General features: G+C 61.4%; 1 protein-coding gene across 1 annotated transcript in view; it reads right to left on the reverse strand.

Annotated features, from left to right (window-relative positions):
• Positions 1-2,711, reverse strand: part of ABCA2 (ATP binding cassette subfamily A member 2) — a 64,580-nt gene extending 61,869 nt beyond the window's left edge. The window contains exon 1 of the mRNA XM_075906026.1: positions 2,298-2,711. Coding sequence (XP_075762141.1) covers positions 2,298-2,363 — 66 coding nt within the window. The 5' untranslated portion in view covers positions 2,364-2,711. The remainder of the gene's footprint in view (positions 1-2,297) is intronic.
• Between the last annotated feature and the right edge of the window lie 9,105 nt (positions 2,712-11,816).

Here is an 11,816-nt window from a genome sequence, read left to right on the forward strand (position 1 = left end):
CGCAGCAGGCAGCCTGCTCACGCTCCCGAGGGGGTGCACAGCATTTACCCCACCCACCCTGTTGGGGGGCCGGTGGCATGGCAGTTTGCACAGTGGGGGTGCTGAGACCCACTCAAGAGCACACCTGACACGAGAGGGAAACCATGTCCAGCCTGGGGTGCCGAGGTCTCGCAGCGGCCAGCTCCCCCACAACCCTGCTCCAAAGCGCAGGGCGGCCCCAGAGCTGGGAGAACGGCAGCTCAGCGAAGACACGTCCCAGCAGCCTCTGGCTGGGCGCCGCTCGGGGCGAGGCGAGGCGAGAGCCCCGAGCACGAGTCAGACCTGAAAAAGCCAAACTCCCCCGGGAATTTCGCAGCACCTTTGTCGTCCAAAGCCCTCGCCCACGGCGCCTGCCCGAGGAGCAGGACACAACAGCAGGTGGCTTGGCTCCTTGGCAGGACAGGCCAGCCCTGCTCACTGCTTCCTCGTGCAACAGGATGACTCAGCTCTGAACGCTGCTCCCGCAGGATAGACCCAGCAGGCTGGGAGCGGGCTGAGCAGGGGAGAGGGGGAGACTTCTGCTCCGCCTGGCCCGGCCTTTCCCCTTCGTGAGCACATCCCAGACAAGCATCCCACATGCCACAGGGCTGCAGGCTCTCACCCATGGGGCTTCCCCCTTTCTTCAGTGGGGCTGCGGCTGCTGCGGTGCCCAAGGGCTGCAGGGTCGGGCTGTCTTACACAGGGCGAGGAGGAAAAATGCCAGGCACACGTCTCCAAGGCTGCTGCTTGTCAGCTGCCAGTCAGACCATCACCTGCCGGCTCCCGCCCTGCCAGCGAAGCTCTGCCTGTTCCCAACGCTTGGCCACTCTACTGCCCAGCGGGGCCAGGGGAGGGCTATTCCCCCCCCAACCTGCTCCACTCGCCCATCACCCAACGAGCCCCCAGACTGCAGCCAAATAGCCAAGGAGGGAACCTCCTCTGCTTCGGCACCCGCCTAACGCTTCTTTAAATCACTGCCCAAGGCAGCCTGCCCGCTGCGCAGCCCACGAAACCCACCCGGCAGCCCAGCTTCCCCACGGTGAATCAGCGCGGCAGGGGGAGGGGCGGCGGAAGGAGTTAATTGTCATTAAAGCTCAGTGGAGAGTCCCAGATCCCCAGGCCAGGGCGGCGGGGGCGATCTGTCTGAGCGCTGCCGACCAGGCCACGCACCTGCCCCCAGCCTTCCCAGGGCAGACCGGCGGCTTTTCCAAGCAGCACGATTTGAAAGTCGGCAGCGACGGCGAACCCACCACGACCCTCGGCAACGCGAGCCAATGGGCAACACTCTCACCAGGCCCGCAGACCGGGGGGGGGGGGGGCAGATCCCTGGGCCTTTCAATCGCCGCTGGAGCACCACATGGTGCGCTCTGGGCAGCTCTGAGGGCTGGGGGTGGGAGGCAGCTTCATGCTCTCACCTTCCATCCGACACCCGGCCCTTCCGGGGAATGGAGCCCCCCGGCCTTGCCCGGGACCCCGCAGACGCTGTTAGCCCCCCGGCCCTCCTCATTCAGAGCCTCCATCTCCTTCCCAGTCCCAGTGTCAGATGCTGGCTCCCCCCGTAGCCACGCGCAGACCAACCCAGCCACCCGGCGCTGCCCTGCGCGTCCATCGCGCCAAGGCCGGCTCCAGGGGCTCTTCTCGGGCCTGGGCACCTCGGGGAGCCTGAACCCCAGGACTCTCCCCCTGCCCCGCAGCCCTGGGGTCAGGGAGGGGACGGGGCAGCCGCTCCACCTGCCCGCTGGGCCCCACAAGCAGCAAGCGCCCCCGGGCGGGGATCCGGCTGCGCTGACCCACATCGGATTCGGAAGCCTATTTGCAGCCCGGCCAGCGCCGTGGGAACAGCCGGTCCCCAGGGATCACACGCAGGAGGCGGGGCGGGGAGGACTAAGCTGTAGGACCCACGGCCCGGGCAGCCTGCGATGCCCCTGCCCGGAGAGGCCGCCGGCCAACGCGGGGACCCCGCCACCCAGGGTCGGGCCAATTGTGGCCGCTCGCCCAGGGTGGCCGAGGCAGGCCCGGGGCTGGGCGCTCGCGGGGGCCCCGCAGAGCCGCGCCGGGGCAGGCCCCGGGGGAGAACCAGAGGCACCGGCCGCCCCGGCTCCGCAGCGACCCCCGGCTGGTCGGGGCGAGGGCGCCCCGCGCTGCCCGGCCCAGGGAGGCGGCCGGAGGCCGAGGCCGCCGCTGCGAGCCAGGGCCGAGCGAGCCGCAGCGGCCAGTCGCGGGGCACCAGGCAGCCGGCGCCCCCCCGCCGCCCTTTGACCGCCCCCCCGGCTCCTTACCGGGCTCCGGCGCTTGAGCGTCACGTTCTTCCAGAGCAGGAGGTGCAGCTGGTGCAGGAAGCCCATGGCGGGGCCGGCGGGAGCCCAGGCTGCGCTCACCCGCGCCCCCCCGCCATCCTCCCCCGGCTGCGTGCGGAGCGGAGCGGGGCGGAGCCGGGCGGCTCTCCCGGGGCCAGAACCGGGGGGTGCGGGGCCGCGCCGGGGTCGCTCGCTGCCCGCAGGTGGAGGTGCGAGCCCTCTGCGGCGGCTCCGGCTCCGATGCAGGAGCCCCACCCCCTGCCGGCGCCCGGCTCTGCCTCTTAAAGCCGCAGAGCCCCGTGGGAACCCCGCTGCTCCGGGGCGCCCCGCAGCCCCTGTGGGGTTCCGAGCCCGGCACCGATCCGCGGCGCCTGCTGCCTCCACAGCGCCCCGGGGGCCGGGGGCGGGGGCTGCTGCAGGCCCCCTGAGCTACATAACGACCAGAGATTGGTACAGGGCCCTGAGCGTGGGCGGACCCTTCCCCCTCCCGCCTCCCGCCTCCCGCCTCCTGCCGGCGGGTCTGAAGCGGATGGAGCCCGGCGGGTCTCAGGGTGGCAGTACGAGGGGCCGGGGGGGGGGGTAGGTTGGATATTAGGAAACACTCTTTCCCTGGGGGGGGGGGGGGGGGAGAAGCCCTGGGCTGGGTTCCCGAGGGAGGGGGGGGGACTCTCCATCCCCCAGAGGTTTCGAAGGCCCCGCTTGACTGGGCTAACCTCACTCTGCCCCCCCCATCCATGGGCTGGCTGGAGTGGCTGCCCCAGGCCCCCCAAGCGCAAGGGGCAGGCACCCCACACTCTCCTATGGGCAGCAGGGCCCGGCACAGCAGCTCAGTGGTCGAACTGGGACTCGAACTCACCAGACGAGATTTGGGGGCTCCCCCCCCCGCAAACATCCTCATTTCTCTCCCATTGTTGCTCCATCCCCTTCCCGGGTCAGCGCCTCTGCTTTGTGTTACCCGCAGGGAGCCCCCAGGGACAAGCCTTTGTATTATTCAGGGCACCTGACAATTAGCTAGTCCGCTCTCAGGACACCTGGGGATGGGCCAGCAAACAGCATCCTCCGGGCAGCAGGGTGAGCCCATGGGCCTGGGGCCCCTCTCCTGCTACTTCCGCCATTTGGAAGAGAACAGCCGAAGGGCCAGGCTGGGTCAGAGCCAAGGCCCATCCCGCCCAGGGTCCTCTCTGCCCACAGTGGCCAAGGCCCGGTGCCCCAGAGGGAGAAAACGGGGCTGCTCCCGTTTAGGCACCTTAGGAAGTGGCCAGATTTTAGAAGCACCTTGGTGTATTGGTGCCCCACACTTTGAAAAATCTGGCTCTGAGCACAGAAGCCGAGCACCTGAAAACCTGCCCCCACATTCCCTGTTGGATGGGGTGGGCTGACTGCCCCCCCCCAGTTCCATCTGTAGCTCTCTAAGCAGTCCCCAGGGCTGAGAGGCTAAGTGACTTACCCAGGGCCCAACAGGAAGTTTGTTATGGGAGTCCCAGGTTCCTCAGCTAGGCCTTGTCTACACGCGTGGCGTCTTGCACGAGAAATATGCAAATGAGGCTAAGCGTGGAATATCGCCGAGCCTCATTTGCATACCTAATGAGCCCCCATTTTGCAGAAGAGGCTCTTGCGCCAGAAGGAGCTGTCTACGCTGCCTCCTCTTGTGCAATGCCGTTATTCCTGAAAATAATCGGAGTAGCGGCATTGTGCAAGAGGGTTTTTTTGTGCAAGAGGGGGCAGTGTAGACAGCTCCTTCTGGCGCAAGAGCCTCTTCTGCAATAATGGGGGCTCGTTAGGTATGCAAATGAGGCTCGTCAATATTCCACGCTTAGCCTCATTTGCATATTTCTCGTGCAAGAAGCTGCGAGTGTAGACATAGCCCTAGTGTCCTAATCAGTGCACCAGCCTTTTGCTCTGCGTCCATTTTAGAGCTGGGAAAACTGAGACACAGGGCGGTCTTACCATACCAAGAACCACAGCGGGAGGGAGTCACTGTCAGACCCAGGATTAGAATACAGAGGATCCTACGTGTCATGCTGACATTCTTTGCTTGACCCCCCCTTCCCTTTCTCCTGGACTCCCCGTGACTGCCCTTCACAAACACACCACTGGCCCCCCACGGCTACTCAAGCTACTCCTTGAGCTTCAGCTCGTCGACAGGACCTGCCAGGGGCCACTCTAGCATGGAGTTACCCCGGGGAGGGCGGGGACATTCCTCCCTCTGCGTGTCCAGCGCCTGACACAGCAAGGCCCTGCTCATGGCCGGAGCCTCGAGCTGCTGTCCTACCATGACCACAGTGAAGACTGTGGGCGAACGTGGGTTTCTGAAGGCCCGTTTGCAGGGGAAGGGCTCACCTCTCCCATGGAGAAAGGCAGTCCAGCTCTAGCCGAGGTGCACACAGCCCTGGATGTGGCATGTGACGTGAATGGGCCCGCGACAGACAATGTGGCTACATCTAGACTGGCATGATTTTCCGGAAATTCTTTTAATGGAAAAGTTTTCCATTAAAAGCATTTGCGGAAAAGAGCATCTAGATTGGCACGGACGCTTTTGCGCAAAAGCACTTTTTGAGGAAAAGCGTCCGTGCCAATCCAGACACGCTTTTGCGCAAAAAAGCCCCGATCGCCATTTTCGCGATCGGGGCTTTTTTGCTCAAAACAAATCTGAGCTGTCTACACTGGCCCTTTTGTGCAAAAGATTTTTGCCCAAAAGGGAGCAGCACAGTATTTCCGCAAGAAGCACTGATTTCTTACATGAGATCGTCAGTGTCTTGCGGAAATTCAAGCGGCCAGTGTAGACAGCTGGCAAGTTTTTCTGCAAAAGCAGCTGCCAGTCTAGACACAGCCTGTGTGTTCTGGAAGAAAGGCAGCGTCACTTAGCTGCACTGTCTCGTCTGGGCCCGTCAGCCCCAAGGAGTCTGGGTTTCGTATAAGAACATCACTGGAGTCTCATCTGTAGAGCTGCCGCTAGCACAGGAAAAAATGATCACACCGGCTTCTGCCGGGCTGCCTGGCAAACCTGCCCAGCCGCTCCAACCCAAACTCCTGGACAGAGGGTTGAGGGGACCAGCCGCCGGTCAGGGGAAGAACCCCCCATGCTCCCTGGGGCCCACTTGCTGCAGACCTAGCCTAGCGCGATGGCATTTTGACCCCTGACCTTTGTGCTTTCCTCAGCCATTGGCCGTCGCCCCCATGGAGTGGGGCGACTTTGATTACGCAGGGGGGACGCCCCTCCCCAAATGTTCCCCCAAGGAGCCGCACCGGGGCTGGACGACAGGAGAGACCGGGACTGTGCTGGCGGCGCACGCAGATTTATTGCGTAGGGCTCTGAAGCAAGCTTCGGTGGCCAGAGAAGAGAGGGCCGGGCTCCAACGCTGCACTGCAGGGCCGGGCTGGAGCGGGGGCAGAGGGACTGGAGAGCTAAGGGAGAACCTGTATTGCAGCAGGGCAGGTGAGCAAGGAGCAGCGCCCAGCGGGGAGCGTGGGGTGCCCGACCAGGCTGAGATGGGGGAACACAGGAGCCCTGGGAATGTGGCCAGGTCGACCCATGGAGTACAGGAGATCTCTTACGCATGTGGGTGTCAGGAGCCACAGGGTCTGAGCATCAAAACAGCCCAGCCCTAGAGCTTTAACTGCAGGAGGACCGGAGGCTTTATGGGGTGAGCACAGAGAGCTGCTGCAGTCACTGCTGCCCTCCCCTGGGCAGAGCTGCGGTCCTGGGGGAGAGGCAGGATCCCTGCTTGTGATGTGAGCAGTAGCTGTGTCAGCAGCCACCGCCAGAGAGCGGAGGGAAGCGGCCTTGGGACACGCACCACCTGCTCCAGGCCCTGATTCCCAGGCAGACGGGTCCCTGGGGATGGTCCAGTCCCACCCCCTGCAGGACCCAGACGCAGACCCCAGGCATGGCAGCTCGGCGGCTTTATTGAAATGACAGACTGGCCCAAGGCCGAGGGGGGGATCTCTTGTGAGCACGCGGGACAGTGGGACAGTGCAGGGTTCCCTTGGGGAGGGACAGCCTGCGGAAAGGAGCCTAGTGAGAGCTGCGGGGACGGAGCCCCTGGAAGACAACCAAGAGGGGAATGGGAAACGTACAGTGCACCCGCCCCGCAGACACCCCCCACCTGCCCCGCCTTTAAGGAGAGGGGCCCGCTTTGCACACGTGGCTGAAACGAGCCCTATTGCAGGAGGGAAACCGTGGCCCTGTCACTGTGTGGGGGCAGGGGAGGTTTACACACGAACAACCTTAACTCTGCCCTGGGAGCCCATCTGGGGAGTGAGAGCCCATGGGGGGCGTAGGGCTGCTAGAGTGGGATGTTAAACGCAACAGCCATAGTGCTCGGGGCTGGTGTCGGACGGGGCTCGCTGGTGGACCCAGAGGGTTGCTGCCGGGCTGCATGCAGAAGGTGGGGGGGGCGCCATGGTGTTTGGGGGCTGTTGGCAGCTAAGCAGAGGTAGGGGCCATTCCCAGCCTGAGCTGTAAGTGAGGGCCACAGAGTTTACTGCTGCTCTGGATCTGCAGGGGATGAGCTGCGGGTCTGTAGCTCCTATTGGGAGTGTGGCAGAGGGGTGTTGGTTTCATGGCCCGGTTGCTGGATGTAACAGGGCCCCGCCAGAAAAAGCACAGGCTGCGCAGCGGTGGTGTGTTCTTGGGGGTAGCTTGGCCTGCCTGTGGAACCGAGCACACGCAGGACGTGGTGCTGATGGGGAGTGAGGGTGGGGGTGAGGTCAGAGTAAAGGGGGTTTTGTTACAGCAGATTGTGTTAAGGAGCCAAAATAGAAGGCAATGTGGTCTAGTAGACAGAGCACTGGATCGGTACTCAGGAGACCCGGCTGCTTCCTGGGTCTTTGACTGGTCTGCTGGGTGACGTCGGGCAAGTCAGCAACCCCCTTTGTGCCTCAGTTTCCCTAGACATAAAATGGGAATAACGACCCTGCCCACCTGTACAGAGGAACTTTGAGCTCCATCCACTGAAGATCCCAAGCTCCTGCCTCCCCACACAGTTCCCTCAGATGTAGCTCGTGACAGCTGGTCACACAGGCTTCTGTCACTGGCTCCCATCCTGGCATGACACCTCCACCCACCAGGGCATTCCCTCCCCGTCGGCCCGGGGCGTAAGGGATTGTCCTGGGATCTGCCTACCTGGGCGCTTCCATGTCTGCGAGAAGAATCCCACCAGCAACCATCCGTCCCAGAGAGCCCCCCTCGCATCACACCCCATCATGCCCCGCCTCTTGGGGCAGGACAGCGAGCGCCCAGGCGTTGCTCTTTACCTGGGCGGCTTCCCCAGCAGCAGCTGCCGGGATTCCCGTCTGTCTCTGACGAGTTTGCTTGGTGAGAGGTGACGAACGACCCTCTCCGGATTATCGGGCAGAGGTGTCACAGACGGCCCAGACGGCGTCACCTCGCTTGGGTAAGTAACTCGACTCGTCCCCAGGATGGGGTCAGGCCAGGCTCCGTAGTGGAAAGTGACACTGGGAAGAACTGAAAAGCCCAGGCAGCCAGCAGTGACAATGCCAGGTCCCCTCGATCCCCACAAGCACCCCTGGAGTGCACAAGGGGACAGCATCCCTTTGTGTGTGGGCAGCACGCTTCTGGCCAGGACCTCAAAGGGCTTTGCCATCAGGATTGAGCCTTTGTGAACGGCTTGTTTTCATCCCCATGTCACACCTGGGGAAACTGAGGCACAGAAAGGTTGGTTGACTTAACCAAGGTTGCCCAGGGAGTCAGTTGCAGAGCTGGGACTGGTAAGTGTGAGCCCTGGTGTTTGGTCCCTTTCACAAAGCACTTGACAGTGTTCTGGTTCACAGCACATGCACAGAGACAGCGGATAAAACACAGACACTCTTGCTGGAAGGCTGCAACATCACACGCCTTTAGGGCTTAGAATTCAGCATAACCCAGAGACGGACAGCAGGCGGCTTGTATGGCAGAGAGGCACAACTCGTCTTGCCTTACGCCAGGCGCTTCTTTCCGGGTGTGCTGCTTTGCTACAGAACCCAGGAACCTACAAGCAGGATCGGGAGCCTCCCCCCTTAAAAAAGCTATCTTGAACTTCCAAGCCCACCGTCACCACGCCCCGGCCAGCAATCCTGCCACAGGGGAGGTAAGGAAAGTGCGGCGTATGGCCCAGCATGGGCTGTAGCAGGAGAGAAGCCAACAAAGACGCCATCTCTGGGGAGTTTGCTCCACCTAGTGCACCTCTCTCAGCTGTCGTAGGCGACTCTCCAATCAAAATAGCACCGAGCAGCCCGGCACGCGTGAGTCACCTTACAATAATAAAGCCGTGCTGTGGGCATAGTGGAGAAAACCAGGTTTCCGGAGGAATCCATTTGTATTTCAGACTTCAAAGGGGTGAAAAGAGTGAAAAACACAAGTTAGATTTATGGCCCATTGCTTGGGGATGGCGGTACAGCCTAGTGCATGGGTTCCCAATCTGGGGGCGTGAAGAAATTTCAGGGGGGGCGTGAGGTGACCCAGGCCCCCCATCAAGTTTTGCTGCCCTGCTCAGTTCCTTTTTTTTTTTTTTTTGCTCAACAAGGTTTTTTTGGGGGGGGGGGGGGCATGAGGGTTTTTCAAAAATCAGAACGGGGGGGGGAGGGAATGATGCTGAAAAGTTTGGGAACCGGGCAGGCCCTCCAGAGACCTGCATCCTCCTCCCACTGTCTTGGCCAAATCACTCCCGTTTGTGTTTTTCCACAGTTTGTCTATTTCAGCGGCGAGGGCTTGGGCACAGACACTGTCTCTCGCCGTGCGCTTGTACAGCTCCTCACGCAGTCAGGGCCAGGGGCCGCTTCTAAGTGCTACTGGGATGCAAATAATTCACACTCCTACCATGCCAGAGTCCTGTGAATGTCTTCTCCGCGTTTCCATGAAAACTCCCCGGTTTTAGATGCTCAGAAAACCCCCTGACACTACAATATGACACGTGCTCAGCCCAGGAGCTGCTGTTTATTTCAGCTGTTTACACGGCAACAAACCCACAACGTTCCGTCAGGTTTTTAGCTGGTCGTCTCAGGTCTTAGCTAGGGGGTAGGGCGCTGGGTCCTTTCTCTTTGCTGATTTTCCAGCCCTACCCTTTTCTGAGCACAGAATGTGCTGCTGGTGAGCAGACTGTTTCCACCTCTGGAAGGACACGTGCAAGGGAACGGAAAGATACAAACGAGCGACTGGGAAACATTTCTAGGCCAGACATTTCGAAGAGACTAAACCCGAAGCCCAACTGCATCAATTCACACAAGCCACCAGTCCCTAGCAGGCACCGGAAGAGACTCCCTTCCCCTGGGCTGGGCACATAAGGGGCCTAGGACCCCTCCCCAGGGCCTCACAGCAGCAGCTCACCACTAGGGATCTAGACTTCTCCAGACATGGGGCTAGAACGTCAATTACCTATAGTCACCATTTGGCTGGTTCTCATGCTTCTAGTTGGCATCCACCGTGGAGGAGTCGTCGCTAACGCTTCAGAGCTGCTTCCGTGTTGCACGACAAGATGGGCAAGTGGCTGGTGTTCAGGGTCACTAGGGCAGCGGTTTTCAAACATTTTTTTTCTCATGACCCAGTTGAAGAAAATTGTTGATGCATTTTCCTACGTCTCCTGGCCCCACAGACCGGCTGTGTCTAGACTGGCAAGAAAGCTTGCCAGCTGTCTACACTGGCCGCTTGAATTTCCGCAAGACACTGACGATCTCCTGTAAGATACTCAGTGTTCTTGCGGAAATACTGTGCTGCTCCCGTTCGGGCAAAAGCCCTCAAATCATTTGCGCAAAAGGGCCAGTGTAGACAGCACAGGACTGTTTTCCGCAAAATAACCCCGATCGCGAAAATGGCAATTGGGGCTTTTTTGCGGAAAACCGAGTCTAGATTGGCCATGGACGCTTTTCCACAAAAAGTGCTTTTCCGAAAATGCTTTTAATGGAAAACGTTTCCGTTAAAAGCATTTTTGGAAAATCCTGCCAGTGTAGACGTAGCCACCAGGTTGCGTCCAGAAGCAGCCAGCAGCAGGAAGGCTTGAGACAGGGGCAGTGCACAGAGCCCTGTGCGCTCTACCCTCTCCACCCCCCAACCTACGAGCCAGGCCTGCTGTCTGGGGCACGGCGCAGCCTGCGGTGACACAGGCAGGGGGCTGCCTGAGCGCCCCACTGCCCACCTGAGAGCTGGATCGCAACCCGTTCTTTGAAAACTACTGCCCCAGAGCGCTGGGACACGGATACCAAGGCGCTGCTGTGCGCTGCACCCGAGGGTGCTATTACACATGGGTGGTGCCAGGTCTTTTCCTAGAGCAGCGGTTCACAAAGGGTGGTCCGGGGAGTGGTCTGCAACCGTCTTGCAGGTGGCCATGGGCTTGGGGCTTCCTCCCCGCCCACAGCAGGAAGCCGGTGCCATGGTTGAGAGGCTGGAGAGCCAGCGCTGGCTTCCTGCTGGGGGGGGCCTTGCTGGCTGCACCCGGCTTGCGGGGGGCAGGTAATAGCTCCATGCACTGCAGCTCCCCCGGTGGGGGGGGGAAGAGCAGTGCAGGAAACTGTGGGCCTGGAGGCTTTCCCCGCTGCTCCCGTTGGCCGGACTCACAAAGAACCATGTCACTGAGCTCCTCCGACTCCTCCCTGCTTGCCTCTCCCCGGGCCGGGCTCGTGGGCAGCTTCGTCCCGGATTCTGAGCCCCGCAGCCGTGTCCCGCGGCCACAGCCCAGCCTCGGCACTCGCTGGTTTTCTCTCTGGCCCAGTGCGGGGACCTTCAGCAGGCTGGCGCGTTCTCGGTCCCTGGCGGTCTAATTGCTCTTTCTGCCCGTCTGTTTCAGGCCGTCCCCCTTGCTTGCTCTGCCCCCCTCTGCTTTGACCCGTCTCTCCCTCGCCCGTTTCGACAGAAGCAAGACGTGAGCAGGGATTTGGCTGCAGGAGATTTGAGCTTTGTTGCTAAGGGCGACCGAATTTCAATCGCTGCTCTAGAACAGCTGCCCTGTCACTCAACAAAGCCGCCTGTTGTCCTGGAACAAAGTGCCATTATTCAAAAACTTGTGGACGAAACATTGTGTGGCCCATCAGCCGCGCTGATCTCCCCCCGCGTGGGCGGGCGGGAGAGCGAGGCAGGGCCCGGGGCTGCAGACACAGAAGCCGTTTGAAAAGCAGAGCCGGCTCTGGGAGAGGGGAGCGAGGTCGTAGGTGTGGGGCACCTCCAAAGCAAACCGGGACATTCCAGCGCGGGGGGGGGGGGGGGGGTCTGAGCCCAGTCTACACTAGGGCCTTATTTTGGAATAACCCCCTTGGGTTGAATTTATAAGCAGCGCGTCCTCGTGGCCAAGCCCGTTATGGGGGGTCCGCCCCTCTGCCTCTGGGATGGCGCCTCTCAGGGCCTCCAGCCGCCTGCCTCTGCTGTGAGCCCCTCGGGGGGGTCCCCCCCCTGGACCCCAGGGCCTCCACCCCCAGAAGGAACGGTGCCCCCTGTTCTCTAGACCGGAGCGACTATCAGCCAGCACCGAACAGGAGGGTCTATTGAGCTTTGAACAGCAACGGGTCCCTCAGGCC

The sequence above is a fragment of the Pelodiscus sinensis genome, chromosome 22, assembly GCF_049634645.1.
Source record: "Pelodiscus sinensis isolate JC-2024 chromosome 22, ASM4963464v1, whole genome shotgun sequence".
Lineage (NCBI taxonomy): Eukaryota > Metazoa > Chordata > Testudines > Trionychidae > Pelodiscus > Pelodiscus sinensis.